Consider the following 20,632-nt stretch of genomic DNA (forward strand, 5'->3'; position numbering starts at 1 on the left):
AACCTCCCTACAGGATACAGGGCCCATTTCTGAGCCGCCAGCACCCCCAATCCCAATTCCTTCCCCTCCTGGTTTTGGACTGATAAGGGGGAGAGGAGATATTCTGCCTAGACCAGCTCCTCTGTGGTCTCCCTGTCACCCGTTGTCTTGCTGTCAGCCACCCCCGCTGTCCCCCAACTTCCCTCATCCCCCAGCGCCCGGAGCAGGGCTGCACCCAGAGACTGGCGGAGCCGGCTCCGTCCAGCCCACAGGAAAAGAATTGGGTTCATGCAGCTTTGGCTTAACGCCAGGCCCAAGACCAAGGGCTCGGCCTGCAGGGCCCGATGCAGGAGGCTGGACTGTGGAGCCGCGCTCGCCGCCACCAGCACCACCATGTGATAGGGACACCAGCACAGGAAGAAGCCGGCCACCACGACTACCACAAGGAGCAGCGGCCGGGGCATGGGACCACCCCGCAAACGTGCCAGCAGCGCGCCGTGGCAGCCGCTGATGACGGCCAGTGGCACCAGGAAGCCAGTGGTGAAGCGGGTGACCGCCACGGCGCCCTCAGCCTGGGCGTCCCCGCCGTAGTCCTGCACGCACTCGGTGCGCGGCGGGAACGGCTCCTCGTGGATGGTGCGATAGACGAAGGACGGGGAGGTCAGTAGCAGGGCCAGAGCCCAGGAGGCCCCGCACACGGCCCAGGCCAGCCGCGAGGTGCGGTGGTTCTGGCACCAGACGGGCCGCAGCGCCAGGGCGCAGCGGTCGGCGCTGATGGCGGTCAGCAGCAGCACGCTGGCGAACATGTTGAGCAGGATCAGGGAGGGCAACACGCGGCAGGCGAAGTCCCCCAGGGGCCAGTCGCCATCCCGCAGCAGGGGCGTGGCCAGAAGGGGCAACGACAGGCAGCACAGGAGGTCGGCCACCGACAGGTTCAGGAACCACACGGCGTTGACCGCCCGACGCCGCGCCTCGGCCCCGGTCACCCAGGCCACGGCCACGTTGCCCGGCACCCCCAACAGGAAGACCACGGCGTAAATGGTCAGCCCCACCACGTCCGTCGCCGAGAGCCGCCCCGAAGACGTGTCATCGTCGTCCCAGAAGATGTAGCTGTAGTCCGACGAGTTGGCGGGGTCCAGCGGGCTTTCGGAGACCGTGGTCACCATCATCCCGGCGTCTGCTTCCTGTGAAGGAGCGAGGAGCGCGGGATCAAGGAGGGAGACGGTGCTCAACACCCCTCCACTGCCCATGGGACCCAAGCGTCCCCTCTCCCCCACCCCTGCGGAGCCTTCTCCCGGTCCTGTCTCTCCCTCCCCCCTCCTATGGCATCTGCTGAGGCTGCGGAGACGGAAGGATTGGAACGGAGGGTCTGATGCCACCATTCTCACTGGGGGCCACATCTTGGGTGGTGACGCTCTCTCTGGGCTGCTCTGCCACGTCCTCGTCCACAGGCCATGGCAGAGACAGGGGTTCTGGACCAGGGTGACCAAGAACACCCCTCCCCACTGTACTGGAGTAGAGACAAGATAATCAGATGTTCGTGTCCCGTGTCCCACAGCCTTAATTTCCATTTTACAGATGAGCAAATTAAGTCAAAGATAAGTGAAATGACTTGTCCAATGTCATGCAGCGGACAATGGGTAGAACCAGTATCATAACCCAAGTCCTCTGACTCCCAGGCTGATGATTTTTCCACTAGGCCACATTGTTTCAATTGTTTCTCCCAGTCTTCCCCACCCTCTGCCCTGTGGCTTTCTCTTCCGAAAGCAAAGGTGATTGCGGGGAATAATAATAATAATAATAATTGTGGTATTTGTTAAGCACTTACTATGTGCCAGGCCCTTACTTAGTGCTAGGGTAAATACAAGATAATCAGGTTGAACACAGTCCCCGTCCCACATGCAGCCCTATGTGGGGTTCACAGCCTTAATCCCCATTTTGCAGATGAGGAAACAGAGACACAGAGAAGCCAAGTGACTTGCCCAAGTTCACACAGCAGACAAGTGATGGAGTCAGAATTAGAACCCAGGTCCTTCCACCTTGAGGATGGGGAGGGGAAGGGGAAGAGGGAGGGGAAGCAACGTGATTTTGTGGGGAGAATATGGGTGTGAGAGGATCTGGGTTCTAACCCCAGTTCGACCACTTGCCTGCTAAGTGACCTTGAGCAAGTCACTTAACTTTTCTGTCCTTCAATTTCCTCTTTTGTAAAATGGGGAGTCATTACCTGTTCTCCCTCCCCCTGTGAGACCCAAAACGCCTAGGAAACTTGGATTTACTTCAGTGCTTAGAAGAGGGCTTGACACATAGTAAGCATTTAACTAATAATAATAATAATATAAATATTTCTGGTGTTTGTTAAGCGTTTACTGCATGCTAAGCATTGTACTAAGCATTGGGGTGGATCCAAGCAAATCGGTTGGACACTGTCCCTGTCCCACCCAGGGCTCACAGTCTTAATCCCCATTTCACAGATGAGGAAACTGAAGCACAGGGAAGTGAATGACTTACCCAAGGTCACATGGAAAAAACGTGGAGGAGCTGGGATTAGAATCCACAACCTTCTGACTCCTGCGCTCGTGCTCTACCCACTACACCAGGCTGCTTCCCGTATAGTTTGTATTCTACCTGCTTATATACCTCTTTTGCCAATTTAGCAAAATCTAATGCAGTAGAACTTCAGAAACTTGTTAAAATCACCACCCCTAAAGGCATTTCTAGCCAGGAGAGAAATTGCAAATTCTGTCTCAGTTACCTCCTTTGCACTAGTAACTATTTGATTAGGGAGGTGTCTTTTGATTGAGGAAGACAACATATTTATTGCTCTATTTATTTTACTTGTACATATTTACTATTCTATTTATTTTATTTTGTTCATATGTTTTGTTTTGAGCCCGCTGTTGGGTAGGGACCGTCTCTATATGTTGCCAACTTGTATTTCCCAAGCGCTTAGTACAGTGCTCTGCACACAGTAAGCGCTCAATAAATACGATTGAATGAATGAATGAATGAATGAATGGAGGGAGGCCACCCTTTGCTTTGCTCTTACCCACTCTCCCAACCCCACAGTACAGTATACATCTGTCATTTATCAGTACAGTATAAATGACAGTATATATCAGTCAGTTTATTTATTTGTATTGCTGTCTGTCTCCCCCTGGCCCTTTCTAGACTGTGAGCTCACTGTAAGCAGGAATTATCACTCTTTATTGTTGTAATGTACTTTCCCAAGCGCTTAGTACAATGCTTTGCACACAGTAAGAGCTTAATAAATACGACTGAATGAATGAATGAATGCTTAAGGGAGATGCCCTTTACAAATATCAAAATAGTTATGATTACTGTTAGGGAGGTGGCGGGGTGCTCTCCTACTTGCCCCCCAGTTATTAGGGATACTCCACAGTTGACAGCTGGGGAGTACCCAGTTGAGTAAACACACACACACACTCACACTCACACTCACACACACACTCACACACACACACACACGCCAGTCAATTTTTCCAGCAGGAAGGCGAACTCTCCACCTAATCCCGCCATGGCCTAGTGGATGGAGCACGGGCCTAAAAGTCACAAGGTCATGGGTTCTAATCCCACCTCTGCCACTTGTCTGCACACACTTCAGTGTGACCTTGGTCAAGTCACCGCACTTCTCCGGGCCTCAGTTACCTCCTCTGTAAAATGGGGATTGAGGCCGTGAGCCAGAAGAGGGACTATGTCCGAACTGATTTGCTTGTATCTCTGTGCTTGGCACGTAGTGAGCACTTAACAGATACCCTAAATTATTATTGAGAAGCGGCATGGTGTAGTGGATAGAGCACAAGCTTGAGAGTCAGAAGGTCATGGGTTCTAATCCCAGCTCTGCCACTAGTCAGTTGTGTGACCTTGGGCAAGTGACTACTTCTCTCTCAGTTACCTCATCTGTAAAATGGGGGTGAGACTGTGAGCTTCACTTGAAACAGGGACTGTGTCCAACCTAAATTGCTTATCTGTCCCTGCACATAGTAAGCACTTAGCATACCCCAAATATTATTATTATTATTATCTGCCTGTTCAACTTCAAGCTTTCCCTTTTTCTATTCACTATCACTTCTCCCAATCAGCTCTTAACAACTACCATAAAAATGAGAGATCAACGTGGGGTGGGGGGGTGGGAAAGAGCTAGTGGTGATTAGCAGCTATCAGTGTTAATCACTATACCCACAGGAGGACTAACTGAAAAAACGGCTGAGGAAGCCAAGATGTTAAAGGAGCCCTGGGTATAGGCAAGATCCTCTCTTTGACCGTCCCATTCTCCGCAATATAAAGGGCAGCCTTCCCTTTAAGAGCTATTCATAACGGCCTGGGTTGCCATAATAATAATAATTATGGTACTTATCAAAAGCTTACTATGTGCCAGGCACTGTACTAAGCACAGTGTCAGCGCTGAGAACAGTGTCAGGCACATAGTAAGCGCTTAACAAATACCATCATTATTATACAAGCAAATGGACTGGAACACAGTCTTCGCCCCACTGGAGCTCACAATCTCAATCCCCATTTTCAGATGAGGGAACAGAGGCCCAGAGAAGAGAAGTGACTTGCCCAGGGTCACACCGCAGACAAGTGGCAAAGCCGGGATTAGAAGCCATGACCTCCTGACTCCCGGGCCCTTAGTCTATCCACTACACCACGCTGCTTCTCTTTTCGGTTTCTCGGTTTTCTCGGTTTGGGAATGAACCTAGCTTTTATGACGCCCCAGGCAGCAACGACCTTGTTTAGGTCAAAAGGGGACGTGATTTAGGGGTCCCCCTGAGGCTCTGGTCTTAAACCCTACGAGCCCCTGCATCAATCCGGGGGTTCCCTACATGGGAGAACAGGGGGAAGGTTTGGCTTGCTACATCAGTGCTACCCACCCCCTGTCCCATCAGCCTGACCCACCCCCACCCCAACCAGCCGGCTCCCTGGAGGGTGGACCAGGGGTCAATCCTGCATGGGGATTCAGGGAGTCGGGAAGGGGTTCAGTCAGAAACCTTCGCCGTGAGCACTTGGATTTATACCCTTTATTCACCCCTCCCTCAGCCCCACTGCACTTCTGTCCATATCCGCAATTTCTTTATATTAATGGGCAGGAAATGTGTCTACTAACCTTTTTGTGTTGTACTCTCTTAAGCGTTTAGTACAGTGTTCTGCACACAGTAAGTGCTCAATACATGTCATGGATCGATTGACTGGGGCAAGAGATAATGCTGGGTGGGACGCTGATTATTCATTCCCCCCTGCTCCAGCCCCACTGCACTTAGGCACATATCTGCAATTTATTGATTGATATTAATGTCTGTCTCTCCTTCTAGACTGTAAGCTCGTTGTGGGCAGCCACAGCATTTATGTCCGTATCCGTAATATATTTATTGATATTAACGTCTGCCTCCCCCTCTAGACTGTAAGATCGTTATGGGCAGGGAATGTAGCTGTTATATTGTCATAGCGTACTCTCCCAAACCTTCAGTACAGCGCTCTGCAGAGAGTAAGTGCTCGATAAATACGATTCATCCATTCGATCGTACTTATTAAGCGCTCATTGTGTGCAGAGCACTGTACTAAGCGCTTGGGAAAGTACAATAGTTACAATAAGAGTACAACTAGAGAAGCAGCGTGGCTCGGTGGAAAGAGCACGGGCTTAGGAGTCAGAGATCATGGGTTTAAATCCCGGCTCAACGACTTGTCAGCTGGGTGACTTTGGGCAAATCACTTCACTTCTCTGGGCCTCAGTCACCTCATTTGTAAAACGGGGATTAAGACTGTGAGCCTCACGTGGGGCAACCTGATCACCTTGTATCCCCCCCCCCCCCAGAGCTTAGAACAGTGCTTGGCACATAGTAAGCGCTTACCAAATGCCATCATCATTATTACAAAGTACGATGGACTGTCTGACGGGGAGAGCAGAGGGGTGAGGGGGCTCCCGGGTTGGATCCCGGGTTATGCAGGCATTGCACGGGGTCTCTGGGGACGGACACGTTGGCACTCCGAGCGGAAGAAGGAGGACCAGTCGGCATGGAGAGGGGATCATCATCATCATCATCAATCGTATTTATTGAGCGCTTACTGTGTGCAGAGCACTGTACTAAGCGCTTGGGAAGTACAAATTGGCAACATATAGAGACAGTCCCTGCCCAACAGTGGGCTCACAGTCTAAAAATGGGGGTGGCCGGGAGGCGGATCCCCGCCGAGGCCGGGGACAGGGGAAGACCATCTTGGATCCCCTTTCTCTGCGCGGGGAGGAGGTGGGGGACAGCTTAGTACAGCGCTTAGTACAACGCTTGGCACACAGTGAGCGCTTAACAAATACCATAATTATTATTAAATCCTAAGTGGTGCCCTCGACTCCCGTCCCACTCCCTCGCCCCCAAATCCGGCCAGCCCGACCGCCGGGCCGGGTCCTTCAGCCTTCTCTCCGGAACCCAGGCTCCCAGCTCCCTCACCGGCCGGCGGGAGAGAACGCTTAGCCCAATGTTCTGCACCCAGTCAGAGCTCAATAATAATAATAATGGCATTTATTAAGCGCTTATTATGTGCAAAGCACTGTTCTAAGCGCTGGAGAGATTACAAGGTGATTACAAGGAGCCCCATGGGGGGCTCACAATTCAATAAATACGACTGAATGAACGGGCGAACGGGCCCTGCATCGCCCCCCTCCCCACGACTGTCCTCGGTCCTTGCCCCCTCCCCCCGGACTGTGATGGCCATCAGTTCACGGCTATTATGGGTTGGATCCAGCAGGGTCCCTGTTGCCCCGGTAACGCCATACGCAATCGAAATCGGTCGAAATTGTCGGGGGGTAGAGGGGAGGGGTGGGTGAAACAACAGGAAGGCTAGGCCGGGAAAGAGGAAGTCGCCGGGCATTGCGACAGCCCCCGCTTTTGCTGCCCACCCTGTTTCCACTCACTCACTCACTCCCCACCCCCAACCCCCGGCCTGGCAGGGTCCGAGGGTCAGGGCACGGAAGGACGGGGGCGATTCTGGGAACCAGAGACACCATCCAGAGTTAGACAGCGGGCACAGAGCGCCCACCTTTCAGCCGCCCGATTCTGGGGTGTCGCGGTGGGGAGAAGGGGGGCAACGAATGTCCCCACCTCCAAGCGTAGCTTTATAGGAAATCTCTCCCTCCTTGTCCTTCTACCCTCCCCTCTTGCCCCCCACCCCCTTTCCTGCTCCCCCTGCCCTCTCTCCCTCGCCCTCCTGGGTCCCACCCAGACCTCAAGCGCCCACCTGCTAGGACGTTGAAGGGGCAGCGCGGTTGTGCCAGGCTCGAGGCTGGGTATCTTTAGGGGGAGGGGGCGGTGGGGAAACGGTGGTCGGGGCCCCTTTCGGGGAGATTCCAGCCCGGGACCCCAGGGGCTCTGAAACTCCCCTCGGCCCGAGCAGGCAGGAGGCCCCGATAGAACAGCCCGCCCAACCCCCCGCTCTCTCCCCCGCCCCTGTCCCGAGCGCCGGTGGGGCGGGGGGCGGGGGGACGGGACCTGCCTGTCCGCCTGAGAGATGTCTCCGGCCCCGGAACAGCAGCAACGGACACGTTAAAGGGTCCGGAGAAGAGGGAAATCTCCCCCGGCTCGGCGGCCTGGCCCGGCCCGGTCCTGGGACCGGCTAGGTAGCTCTTACTCACGAATTCCGCATCCACCCCTGTGAGTCGGAGCCAGAGCGGAGTCAATTTTCGGATCTCTGACTGCTGCGCCACCAGTCGGGTGTCCTGACTCCCCCTCCACACTCCCTTCTTCAGGCCCCCGCCCTTCTGCTCCGTCTGAATTTCTCACCTAGAGGGTCCTGGGCCCCTCTTCCCCAACCCCTCTCCTCCCCCTACAACTCCCACGGGCCCCAGATACGGAGAGGCAAGATCTCCGTCTCCCGCTTCCTCACCCCATCCGAGAGACTCTGGGGCTGGGGACAGAGGAACCGAGCTGCCCTGCAGCAGGAGGGATGAGGGTTAGACAACAGGAAGGACCTCCTGGCTCTTTGGAAGAAGGAGACTCTGGAACAGGAGATGGGGGGAGAGAGGGCAGGTGCCTAGGAGTCCAACTCGAACGGGTTTCTGAGTCGACCCCCAACTGACTCCCGCAGGCCAGGCAGGTGGGGGGGAGGGTTCATGGGGAGTCGGGGAGGTCGAGGTGGATCTGAGGCGGGTTGGCCCACAGGAGCCGTTGTGGGGAGAGGGAGAGAAGGAGGGCGAGGCCCAGTCCGAGGGGAAAGGCAAGCAGGCGGGCGGGAGTGGGGTGTTCACGCTTATCGTTTGCCCCAGTATGCCAGCTCCCTAAGGCAGGCCCTGGTCTGAGGCCCACGGCCCTCACCTCTCCACCCCTCAGACGGGCAAAGAGGGGCGGGATGGGGGCGAGGGACAGGGCCAAAGCCAGAGCAGGGCAAAGGAAAGAGCAGCCCTGTGGTCATTGGCAACGGGCTCCTCCTCCAGTGTGTCCTCGCCTCCTTGTCCGGCCCCCACCCGCTCAGGCCCAGGGCGGGAGGGGGGACTGGCCTGGGAAGGGAGGGGGCTGTTCCTCTCGGATGAACTCATTGGTGGCCGCCACCGGAGGGGTGGGGGACGCGCGGAGGGGAGGGGGAGGGGACCACGGGCAACTGTCCCTTCCTCTTTCCGGCCCTGTCCGGCCTCGGTTCTTGGCTGGGTGCTGACACAGCACAGATGATTGTGGATTTCGGCCACCCTGCCCCACCCGAGGGCCCCGGCCCGGCCCGGGGCGGGTAGCTGCTCCAGAAGCCCCTCTTCTCCACCCCACCCCGGCCCCCGGCCCAAACGGGAGCCAGAAGACGGTTAGCCCCGCCACACCCGGGAGGGAGTCGAGGCAAAGACGCCGGGCGCCGCCGACCTCGTGTCTCCGACTTTAATGAAAGAGGGAAAACGAGGACCCCCCCCCCCCCCACACACACCCTTGTATCCCCCTCCCGAAACGAACGGGCCTCCGGGGGCGAGGGGATCGAGAAACCGTAAATTAAGGGCCAAAGAGGGGCTGGAAGGATTAGGTGGGAGAGGGCCTCCAGATGGGGGGCGACGGGGAGGATGGGGAAGGGACTGGGTCGGAGAGGTGAGGGAAACGAGGACCAGAGAGGTGTGGAGGGGGTCGAGGAGGGCGAGGGCGGAGGGGCAGGCGGGCGACACCTGGGAGAGGCCGAGGATCCGAGGGGGTGGGTGAAGGGAGGAGAAGGCCGGTGAGGAGGCGTTGGAGGCGGGGTGGGGAGTTCCGAAGGAGACAGGCAGGGCCCGGAGTGGGAGGAGAAGCCGGGCCATTGCGACCGGGACGGAAGCAGGCCTCGAGTGACACGTAGATCCCAGGGCCCGGAGCGGCCCGCTCCTCCGCCTGCCCCACCGCACCCTCCCGGGGGGGCAGGCTCGGGGTCGGGGGCGGGGACACGGGGCGAAGAGTCCCCCGGGGGTGGACGGGCCGGCCGGGCCGGGCCGGGCCGAAGCCCCTCACAGGCCCGAGCTCTTCTCGTCCACCGTGGAGCGCGTGACGGACTTGCTGTCGCGCCCCACGGAGTCCTCGGCCAGGGCTCGCCAGAGCACGGAGCGCAGGGAGCGGCGGAAGCGGTGCTGGAAGCCGCGGCCGGCCACCACGTAGATGACCGGGTTGAGGCAGCAGTTGATGTAGGCGAGGGAGACGGTGAGGCTGTCCACCGCCAAGGCCCGGCGGTGCAGGGCCGACGTGGGCTTCGAGCTGGCCAGCAGCAGCCCGTTGACCTGGTAGGGACACCAGCAGAGGAAGAAGCCGACCACCACGGCCACGACCACCTTGAGCGTCTTGGGGGAGCGCGTGGCCCGGCGGCCCCAGACCCTGGCCAGCAGCCCCCCGTAGCAGCCGACGATGACGGCCAGGGGCACCAGGAAGCCGAAGACGAAGCGCACGGCCGCCACGGCCTCCTCCACCTCCTTCTGCCCGCCGTAGTCCTGCCCGCAGTCGGTGCGCGGCGGGAACGGCTCCTCGTGGACGCTGCGGTAGACGAAGGACGGCACGGTCAGCAGCAGGGCCAGCGCCCAGGAGGCCCCGCACACGGCCCAGGCCCGCCGCGAGGTGCGGTGGTTCTGGCACCAGATGGGCCGCAGCGCCAGGGCGCAGCGGTCGGCGCTGATGGCGGTCAGCAGCAGCACGCTGGCATACATGTTCAGCAGGATCAGCGAGGGCAACACGCGGCAGGCGAAGTCGCCCAGGGGCCAGTCGCCATCCCGCAGCAGGGGCACGACCACGAGGGGCAGCGACAGGCAGCACAGGAGGTCGGCCACCGACAGGTGCAGGAACCACACGGCGTTGACCGTCCGGCGCGCCTCGGCCCCGGTCACCCAGGCCACGGCCGCGTTGCCCGGCACCCCCACCACGAAGACCACCGCGTAGATGATCAGCCCTATCACGTCCGTCCCCGACAGCCGCCCCGAAGGCGCGCCCTCGTCGTCCCAGCCGGAGTTGTAGTCCAACCAACTGAGGGACACCGACGGGCTTTCGGAGACCGGGGTCGCCATCGTCCCGGTGTCGGCTGCCTGCGGAGGGGCGAGGGGTCAAGGAGGGAGGCGGACACACCCTTCCCCCGCCCCCTCGGAGCCTTCTCCCCTCCCTCTCTCTCCCCCCCCGCCTTCTCCCGTGGCATCCGCCGAGGCTGCGGAGACGGGAGGGCCCGAACGGGGGTGGGCTGAAGCGACCCTCCCCGCTGGCAAGGGCCTCTCGGGTGGCGCTGCTCTCTCCTGGCCGGCACAATAAGAATAATAATAAATAATAATAATGGCATTCGTTAAGCGCTTACGATGTGCCGAGCACCGCTCTAAGCGCCGGAGAGGATACGAGGTGATCGGGTTGTCCCACGTGGGGATCACAGTCTTCATCCCCACTTTACAGATGAGGGAACTGAGGCCCAGAGAAGTGAAGTGACTTGCCCAAAGTCACACAGCTGACAATTGGAGGAGCCGGGATTTGAACCCATGACCGGCATAGGGGGTCCGGCCCTGGGTGAAGGGGAGTCCTCCCCAACCCCCCAGCCCGGAGGGGCGGGGGATTCCCGTCCCTCCCCGCACTGCCCGGGGCCTTCCCTGGTGGCCCCGCGTCTTGACTGTGGATCGTTGGTGGCGACCCTCTCTCTCCGCCCTCTGCCCGCCCCCCTCTCTTCCCCGGCCTGGGACCACCCCCTTCCTGGGACCTGGGACCTGGGACCTGGGAGCCTGGGACCTGGGAGCCTGGGACCACCCCTGGCTCCCTGTAGGGTGGACCAGGGGTCAATCCTGCATGGGGATTCAGGGAGTCGGGAAGGGGTTCAGTCAGAAACCTTCGCCATGAGCACTTGGATTTATACCCTTTATTCACCCCTCTCTCAGCCCCACTGCACTTCTGTCCATGTCCACCCCCTTCCCCGGGAGTCCGGTCGAGTGACCAACCTCGGCTCAATCAGGCTCAATCAGGCTCCGGGCCCCTGAACACGTCCCCCACTCCTCTCATTAGGAACTCACCGGCTCCCACAGTTTCGGCAGCCCCTTTGATGCAGCTGTCTCCCAAATCTACCTCTCCAGCCGCGACCTCGCCCTCGCTGTCCCACCTCGCTCCTCCTCCTGCCTCCAGGCCATTTCCACCCCAGGGATCTCAGAGTCAACAAGTCCGAAACCCGACTCTTCGACTCCCCCCTCCCCGCCCTCCAACTTCTTCCTCTCCTCTAACTTCCCCGTCTCCGTCGACACTCCCTCCACCCTCCCTAGGACCTAAACCCCCGATCTTGGCATCCTCCTCGCCTCCTCACTCTCATTCTGCTCGTGCATCCGATTTTCAGAGCGCATTTGGACCATCATCCCGGTCTCTTCCGCTGGCCTCCCTGCCTCCGGCCTGGAGGGGACCCTCTCCCCCGGCATCCAGCACGGACTCCTTCCCACCGAGTTCAAGGCTCTCCGCCCGCTCGCTCCACCCTCCCAGAGCCAGGGTATCTATCCATATTCCGTGACTCTATATCTGCCTCCCCCATTCCCTCCTTGTGGGCGGGAGATTCATTCAATTCATTCAATGCTGAGCGCTTACTTTGTGCCGATTTTGCTCCATCGCCCAATACACGGTGCTCCATTGGCACTCAATAAATACAATTACGACTACCACTACGACTGTCGCTACTGCTGCTACCGCTGCTACTAGCTTTCCACCCAAAGTAGGCTCCCGACACAGCACTCTGCACCCCCGGGGCATCCAGTTCAGCGTTCTGCTCCTTGTGAACTGAGGAATGAATGGTCCTAAGCTTCCTTCCTTTCCCCGACATCACTCACTCACTCCAACATTCGTATTTATTGAGCGCACCAAAGGATGACCGCTTCTTTGAAAGGTGCCACACCCAAACCTCTCCCCTCCTTCGAAATCCTTTTCCCCACCCTCTCCTCCAAGCAGCTTTTCCCATTAAAGCGCCAGCAAGCCCCCTCCTCAGGACTTACCGGCTCTCTGGGAGGTCACATAGCTTCCTCCCCCACCCCTAAACTGGCAGCCCCCCGAGGGCAGGGGCCTTTGTTCCCTCTGCCTCTGGGCCGGGACCCAGAGGGAACACGGCTTGACAGCTGCCTCTGGGGCTTCTGAGATTTCCCAGCATGAGATCTTGGTGTGAAATCGCCCTCACCAGAGCCCACCGGCTGACTTCCTTCTTAAATCAAACAAAGCAACCAACCGGGCCCACCTAAGTCTCTCGGGCCGTCTGTCCCTCGGGGTTGGGAGCTGTCCAAGGCCTCTGCGCCTCTCCCAGCCGAGGACTACCGACGTCTGCCACCCCTCTCCCCTTTTCCTCTGCCTCGCGGGATGGTGAACGGCTTGGGATCCGCTGGGGGAAAATCCTTAACTCCGCCCTCCTGGGCCCCCTCCCTCGCCCGCTGTGGGGGTCGGAGGTGGGAACAAAGTTTGGTCGCCAAGTAACCTCCCTCTTGGCCCCATTCCTTCCCGCACTGCCTCTCCCGCCCCACTGCCCCTCCTATTAGACCTAATCTGGCGACTCCCAATCTTGGTCAACCAGGGGGACACGGAAGGGGAAGCCCCCCATGGGGCCGGGACTGTGTCCATCCCGATTTGCTTGTATCCATCCCAGCGCTTAGTACAGTGGCTGGCCCCTCGTAAGCGCTTACAAATACCATAACGATTATTAAGAATCGGCCATCGAGATTTCTCCTGAAGGTCGGGGATGGGATGGGGATGTGTGGTGGGAGGTGAAGGTTGGGAAGGGGAGTGGGGCCCAGGGGATGGAGCCACCAGGGGGGTTCCCAGGGTAGAGAGGACCCCCTCTCCCCCCGGCCGCCCCGTCCCCGGACACACTCACCCCACGAGCGGCCTCCTACCGCGAGCTGTGGCAATGTACCGGACGGCTTCCCAAATCCCCGGCCCGGCCTCTCTCTGCGGCTTTTAAGGTCCGGAAGGGAGAGGAAGTTGCTGCCCTCAACAGCATCAGGCGGAGAAGACTGCCTGGGGTCGGGGGGTGAGGGGAGATCCCCAGCTTTCGGCCCCTCCCCGGGCCGGGGACGTTGGCAGGGATCAGAGCAGCCCTTGTCGGGCTGGGGAGGGGAGAGGAGTTGGGGGCGCATCCCGGGGGGAAGGGGGATTTAAACAAGAAATGAATCGTGCAAATGAGATACAAAGCCCGTGCAAATGAACCTCACTTCTCCAACTTGCGGGGTCCAAGTCGATGGACAAAACCAGGGCGTGGAGGGAGGGTCCAGGCTGCCCTCCCTCAGCTCCCTTCATCCGAGCCCACCGTGACAGAAGGGGTGGGGGGTCTCCAGCCGTACAACCGGCCCTTTCACCCCCGGGATTCAGGGGGAGGAGGAAGAGGGATGGGGGCCCGAGGGAACCGTCCTGTACATGGCACTCCATCCACCAGCTTCCCGAGTTTCCCCCCAGCCCCTCGGGGGATCTCCCTCCCTCCCTCCCGCCCCCTCCCCCAATTTCCGAGTGAGGCAACCCAGCCCCACCTTGGGCATTTATGAAAGCGGCGAGGCAGGAGGGTGGGGCAAGGAGCGGGGGTTGGCGGAGGGGGCTACAGAGGATGCCCCCCTGAGAACCAGGTTCGGATCCTACCTGGAGCGGAGGGCCGAGGGGAGGGTGGTGAGAGAAGCCGGCGGGAACTAGGATGGTCTTTTCTTGCAGCGGCTCAGATGCTTTCAGTCCCCGTCCCCCCGCCCCCCCGCCCCTCAGTGTGCACACCCCAGAGGGATCTCGAGCATCTGAAATCACTCCAACCGGCCCCTGTGGTTTGGCCTCTGTTTAATAATCTCAGTCGTTAATCTCTACGTCAGGCCCTGTAGTTCTCCAGAACCTCCGCCTCCTTCTCTCCAAGCTGGCCCTTGTTCCGGCTATCTACCCACCATCCCTCTTGCTGCAGCGCCAGCCTACTCTTCAGCTCGGAAGCATGTACTTCTCCGTGCCCAGCTGCAGTCAGACCTCAGACATCCTCTCGCCACGCTCCAGAGCCCCCAGACTATCAGCCTCGCTCCACCGGACTTGCTGGCTCTTGGCCCTCCCCTCTCTCACCCAGGATGGGGAGGGCCGGGCCCAGTCTGCCCTGATGCCAGCCTAGGGGGCCCTGCCCGGTCTCGAAGCCGCCACCAAGTCCTCAAATCCCAAGCAAGAGGGCAAGTGAGGGGATGCGGCTGGGGCAGTTCTTCCCACCGCCTCATCCAGGCCCCCTTGCCCGTCGCCCATGGCAGGACTTGGAGTTTGGGGCAGCAAACTCCCTGTGGGATTGGCTGAGGCCTTCCCAACTTCCGACTCCGTTTCCGGTCCTGCCTCGGCCGGGCGGGGAATTTTGTGGTTCATATTTGTCCCTTATCGCTCTTCGCAGCTGACTGTACATTTTCTCACCCCCAAGGTGTGCCCCAAACAGGGCTCCCGGGTCAGAGCCCCCCTCCTTCACGCTTCCTGGTCAGAGCTGTGCCCCTCATGCCCGGCCCCAAAACACACACTCTCTCTCTCTCTCTCTCTCTCCCCCCTCCCCGTGTCAGAGGACATGGATCCTAATCCCTGTTCCGCCACTTGCCTCATGTGTGAACTTGGGCAAGTCACTACCTTGCATATGTATGTATTAATAATTGTGGCATTTGTTAAGCGCTTACTATGTGCCAGGCACTATACTAAGCGCTGGGATGGGTGCAAGCAAATCAGGTTGGACATAGTTCCTGTCCCACGGGGGGCTCCCTGTTTCAATCCCCATTTTACAGATGAGGTAACTTGAGGCCCAGAGAAGTGAAGTGACTTGCCCAAGGTCACACAGAAGACAAGTGGTGGAGCCAGGCTTAGAATCCATGACCTTCTGACTCCTAGGCCTGTGCTCTATCCCCTATGCCAGGCTACTTAATGTATATACCTGTAATTTATTTATTTATTTATATTAATCAATCAATCAATCATATTTATTGAGTGCTTACTGTGTGCAGAGCACTGTACTAAGCGCTTGGGAAGTACAAGTTGGCAACATATAGAGACAGTCCCTGTAATGTCTGTCTCCCTCTATAGACCGTGAGCTTGTTGCAGGCAGGGAATGTGTCTGTTTGTTTTTGTACTGTACTCTCCCAAGCGCTTAGTACAGTGCCTTGCACACGGTAAGCACTCAGTAAATACGATTGAATGAATGAATGAATGACTAACTTCCCCGTCCCTCAGTTATCTTATCTGTAAAATGGGGATTGAGACTATAAGCCCCCCATGGGTCCAGGACTGTGTCCAACTCGATTTGCTTGTATCCACCCCAGCGCTTACTACAGTGCCTGGCACATAGTAAGGGCTTAACAAATACTATTATTATTATTATAATTACCTATTCTTCCTCATTCATTCATTCATTCAATCGTATTTATTGAGCGCTTACTGTGTGCAGAGCTTAGATTGTGAGTCTCATGCGGGGCCTGTTGATATTGTGTCTAACCCCAGTTCTTGGCATTCATTCATTCATTCAATTGTATTTAGTGAGCGCTTACTGTGTGCGGAGCACTGTACTAGGCGCTTGGGAAGTACAAGTTGGCAACACATAGAGACGGTCCCTACCCAGCAATGGGCTCCGTATCTACCCCAGCGCTTAGAACAGGGCTCAACACAGAGCAGGCGCTTAACAAATACTGTAATTCTTCTTCTCTCTGTGTCCCACTCTGAATAATAATGATGGCATTTATTAAGCGCTTACTATGTGCAAAGCACTGTTCTAAACGCTGGGGAGGTTGCAAGGTGATCAGGTTGTCCCACGGGGGGCCCACAGTCTTAATCCCCATTTTACAGATGAGGTAACTGAGGCCCAGGGAAGTGAAGTGACTTGCCCGAAGTCACACAGCTGACAAGTGGCAGAGCCGGAATTTGAACCATGACCTCTGGCTCCAAAGCCCGGGCTCTACTGTATCAGCCTCCTCTCCGATCTCCCATCCTCTTGTCTCTCCCCGCTTCAATCCATACTTCATGCTGCTGCCCGGATTGTCTTTGTCCAGAAACGCTCTGGGCATGTTATTCCCCTCTTCAAAAATCTCCAGTGGCTACCAATCAACGTACGCATGAGGCAGAAACTCCTCACCCTCGGCTTCAAGGCGGTCCATCACCTTGCCCCCTCCTACCTCACCTCCCTTCTCTCCTTCTCCAGCCCAGCCTGCGCCCTCCACTCCTCTGCTGCAGCGTGGCTCAATGGAAAAGAGCCCGGGCTTTGGAGTCAGAGGTCATGGGTTCAAATCCCGGCTCTGCCAATTGTCAGCTGGGTGACTTTGGGCAAGTCACTTAACTTCTCTGTGCCTCAGTTACCTCATCTGTAAAATGGGGATTAAGACTGTGAGCCCCCCGTGGGACAACCTGATTACCTTGTAACCTCCCCAGCGCTTAGAACAGTGCTTTGCACATAGTAAGCACTTAGTAAATGCCATCATTATTATTATTATTATTAATCTCCTCACCGTGCCTCGTTCTCGCCTGTCCTGCCATCGACCCCCGGCCCACATCATCCCCCGGGCCTGGAATGCCCTCCCTCTGCCCATCTGCCAAGCTAGCTCTCTTCCTCCCTTCAAGGCCCTACTGAGAGCTGATCTCCTCCAGGAGGCCTTCCCAGACTGAGCCCCTTCCTTCCTCTCCCCCTCGTTCCCTGTCCATCCCCCCATCTTACCTCCTTCCCTTCCCCACAGCACCTGTATATGTATATGTTTGTACATATTTATTACTCTATTTATTTATTTATTTATTTTACTTGTACATATCTATTCTATTTATTTTATTTTGTTAGTATGTTTGGTTTTGTCTCCCCCTTTTAGACTGTGAGCCCACTGTTGGGTAGGGACTGTCTCTATATGTTGCCAATCTGTACTTCCCAAGCGCTTAGTACAGTGCTCTGCACACAGTAAGCGCTAAATAAATACGATTGATGATGATGATGTATCTATGTTTGTACGTATTTATTACTCTATTTATTTTACTTGTACATTATTCTATTTATTTTATTTTGTTAATATGTTTGGTTTTGTTCTCCGTCTCCCCCTTCTAGACTGTGAGCCCACTGTTGGGTAGGGACCGTCTCTCTATGTTGCCAACTTGGACTTCCCAAGCGCTTAGTACAGTGCTCGACACACAGTAAGCGCTCCATAAATACGATTGATTGATTGATTGATTGATTGATTTCCACTGAGCCACGCTGCTTCTCTGAAGGTCGGCCTCGGGCACAACTGCAGTGTCGGCCTGTGGCCACGAAGGGGCGCCCTCAGGCTCGTGATGCCCGCTGCGTTAATTACCTCGGTGAAATTGGGATGGCACCGCAGAGGAGCAGGAAGACAGCCAGAGCTGCGGGATCATCATCATCATCATCAATCGTATTTATTGAGCGCTTACTGTGTGCAGAGCACTGGACTAAGCGCACCCACCTGCTGCTCACCATTCCCGTGGGAGGCAGCTGGGCCCGGAGGCGAGGGGCAGTACCCAATGACCCACCCAGTTTCCCCCCCTCACCCCCCGAATTGTCCCCGCAGACAGGCACACTACCCCGCATCGGGGGACAGCCTTCATTTATTGCGATAGACGCCCGGCGCTCCCCGATTGAGCCACGGAGAACGAAAGGTCGGGGAAGGGGGTGGCCAGGCCCAGCTGACCCTCGGTGGACAAGGGCCTGAGGGGCCGGGGCCTGGGATTACAGAGGGAGGGGGGACTGGGCCCAACGACCCCCGGGTGGAGAAGGGGAGGGGCAGGGGCCTGGGATTACAGGGGGAGGGGGTGGCTAGGCCCAGATGACCCCCGGTGGACAAGGGGAGGGGCCGGGGCTGGGCCCAGTTGACCCTCGGGTGGAGAAGGGAAGGGGCCGGGGATTACGGGGCGGGGGGGACTGGGCCCAGATGACCCCCGGGTGGAGAAGGGGAGGGCCCGGGGCCTGGGATTACAGGGGGAGGGGGTGGCTAGGCCCAGATGACCCCCGGTGGACAAGGGGAGGGGCCGGGGCTGGGCCCAGTTGACCCTCGGGTGTAGGAGGGGCCGGGGCCTGGGATTAGAGAGAGAGGAGGGACTGGGCCCAGATGACCCCCGGGTGGAGAAGGGGAGGGCCCGGGGCCTGGGATTACAGGGGGAGGGGGTGTCTGGGCCCAGCTGACCCCCCGGGTGGACAAGGGGAGGGGCCGGGGCCTAGGATTACAGGGGGAGGGAGTGGCTAGGCCCAGCTGACCCCCGGGTGGACAAGGGGAGGGGCCGGGGCTGGGCCCAGCTGACCCTCGGGTGTAGGAGGGGCCGGGGCCTGGGATTACAGAGAGAGGGGGGGGACTGGGCCCAGATGACCCCCGGGTGGAGAAGGGGAGGGCCCGGGGCCTGGGATTACAGGGGGAGGGGGTGGCTGGGCCCAGATGACCCCCGGTGGACAAGAGGAGGGGCCGGGGCTGGGCCCAGCTGACCCTCGGGTGGAGAAGGGGAGGGGCCGGGGCCTGGGATTACAGAGAGAGGGGGGACTGGGCCCAGCTGACCCCCGGGTGGAGAAGGGGAGGGCCCGGGGCCTGGGATTACAGGGGGAGGGGGTGGCTGGGCCCAGATGACCCCCCCCCGGTAGCCAGGGGGAGGGGCCGGGGCCTGGAATTACAGGGGAAGGGGGACTCCGGCCGGGGTCTCTCCCCAGAGCGGTTTGGGTCCCCACCGTGGAGCCGGGCGTGCTGGACGAAGGAAGCGAGGCGGAAGGTCGGCCGGGTGGGCGTCCAGACACCCTAGCAGGAGGCGCAGTGGGGCATCCGGGCCCGGGGGAGGGGACTCAATCTTGGCGGGGGGGGGGGGGGGGGACAGGGTAGTGGGGCATCCAATCCGGTGATGGGTCTCCATTCCTCTGGGGTCACAGAGGGGGCCCTTAATCCCGGGGCAACGCCGAGAGGGGTGGTCCCCGGTCCGGGGATGGGGGTGCAGAGGAGGGCCATCCAGTCCCGGGGAGACGCACCCAATCCGGGGTGGGGTGGGGGGGAGGATGTCATAACGTCCCCCGGTCCCGGGGCCGCAGCGCGGGCCCCCTCACTCCTGGGCCTCGCGGGCCGCGGCCGGACGCTCCTCTCCCGCCGCTGCGGCTCCCCTCGGGGCCGGGGGCCGGGCCGGGGTCCTGGCCGGGCTCCGGGGCCGGGGCCGGGTCCGGGTCCGGGCCGCAGGCTGGGTGGCAGGGTCCGGCGGCGCCGAGCGGTGCGGGGCCTGGTGCGGGGCCTCCTCCTGCGGGGCCTCCTCCTGCGGGGGAGGGGCTGGGGGCGGGGGGCCTGGGCTCCCAGACGAAGCCGTAGTAGATGACCAGCAGGACGGCCGCCAGGGACACGCACAGGAAATAGGCGCAGACGGTGGCGACGCGGACCCAGCGCTGGTGCTGGCGGGCGCTGAGCAGCAGGCGGGCCCGGCCCCGGCTCCGCTCCCCGGCGTAGCTGGGCGGCTCCAGCCCGGACCCGGACCCGGATCCCGACCCGGAGCCGGACCCCGAACCGGAGCCCGAGCCCGAGCCGGAGCCCGGCCCGTCCCGGGGCTTCATGCCGCCGGGAGAGGCGGGGAGAGGAGGGGAGAGGCGGGGAGAGGCGGGGCGGGGCGGGGGTGGCTGCGGCGGGCTCCTCCGGCTCCGGGCCCCTGGCCGCCCGGCCTCTCCCCCCGGCTCCGCCCCCTCCCCCTCCCCAGCCTGCTTGGGGAGGGCGGGAGCAAGGGCCATCGGGGCCCGGCCTCGCCGCCTTCCCCCGGACCCCAAACTCTGGGCGGGTCGGGGGGCTCCAGGGGGCCCGGGCTCTGGACCCGCCACCCCCATTTGCCTCCATCCCGCCTCAGCCCCTCCGTTCCGCCCACCACACAGTTGCCCCTGCCCCCCCCATGCCACACTGCTCCCCCCTTACCAGAATGCCTAGGCTAGCTGCCCCCCAACCCACGCCACACTGCTCCCCCCTTGCCAGAATACCTAGGCTAGCTGCCCCCCACCCATGTCACACTGCTCCCCCCTTACCAGAATGCCTAGGCTAGCTGCCCCCCAACCCACGCCACACTGCTCCCCCCTTGCCAGAATACCTAGGCTAGCTGCCCCCCACCCATGCCACACTACTGTCCCCCTTACCAGAATGCCTAGGCTAGCTGCCCCCCACCCATGCCACACTGCTCCCCCCCTTGCCAGAATACCTAGGCTAGCTGCCCCCCACCCATACCACACTACTGTCCCCCTTACCAGAATACCTAGGTTAGCTGCCCCCGACCTA

General features: G+C 59.3%; 3 protein-coding genes across 4 annotated transcripts; all 3 read right to left on the reverse strand.

The window, feature by feature from the left end:
• Nucleotides 1-107: 107 nt before the first annotated feature.
• On the reverse strand, nt 108-7,311 carry LOC119945706 (C5a anaphylatoxin chemotactic receptor 2-like). Its single transcript, XM_038766847.1, has 2 exons — nt 7,225-7,311; nt 108-1,163 (listed from the first exon to the last, which is right to left on the reverse strand). Exon 2 carries the CDS (start codon nt 1,146-1,148, stop codon nt 108-110), a length of 1,041 nt encoding a protein of 346 aa, XP_038622775.1. The 5' UTR covers nt 1,149-1,163; nt 7,225-7,311.
• Nucleotides 7,312-8,843: 1,532 nt separating this feature from the next.
• Nucleotides 8,844-12,700, reverse strand: C5AR1 (complement C5a receptor 1). 2 transcript variants are annotated; one of them, XM_038766848.1, is made up of 2 exons: nt 12,640-12,700; nt 8,844-10,489 (listed from the first exon to the last, which is right to left on the reverse strand). In XM_038766848.1, exon 2 carries the CDS (start codon nt 10,469-10,471, stop codon nt 9,431-9,433), a length of 1,041 nt encoding a protein of 346 aa, XP_038622776.1. In that variant the 5' UTR covers nt 10,472-10,489; nt 12,640-12,700; the 3' UTR covers nt 8,844-9,430. The 2 variants fall into 2 exon arrangements, with proteins under 2 accessions (XP_038622776.1, XP_038622777.1); XM_038766849.1 differs by lacking the exon at nt 12,640-12,700 and adding an exon at nt 11,447-11,479.
• A 6,484-nt stretch (nt 12,701-19,184) lies between these two features.
• On the reverse strand, nt 19,185-19,929 carry INAFM1 (InaF motif containing 1). Its single transcript, XM_038767642.1, has one exon. The coding sequence runs from the start codon at nt 19,927-19,929 to the stop codon at nt 19,393-19,395; it is 537 nt and encodes a 178-aa protein (XP_038623570.1). The 3' UTR covers nt 19,185-19,392.
• Nucleotides 19,930-20,632: the final 703 nt, after the last annotated feature.

This window comes from Tachyglossus aculeatus, chromosome 26 (genome assembly GCF_015852505.1).
Source record: "Tachyglossus aculeatus isolate mTacAcu1 chromosome 26, mTacAcu1.pri, whole genome shotgun sequence".
Taxonomy (NCBI): domain Eukaryota; kingdom Metazoa; phylum Chordata; class Mammalia; order Monotremata; family Tachyglossidae; genus Tachyglossus; species Tachyglossus aculeatus.

Excerpts from the sequence above, each read along its gene's own strand:
- C5AR1 (XM_038766848.1), bottom strand. The coding sequence starts at position 10,471 with ATGGCGACCCCGGTCTCCGAAAGCCCGTCGGTGTCCCTCAGTTGGTTG.
- LOC119945706 (XM_038766847.1), bottom strand. The coding sequence starts at position 1,148 with ATGATGGTGACCACGGTCTCCGAAAGCCCGCTGGACCCCGCCAACTCG.
- INAFM1 (XM_038767642.1), bottom strand. The coding sequence starts at position 19,929 with ATGAAGCCCCGGGACGGGCCGGGCTCCGGCTCGGGCTCGGGCTCCGGT.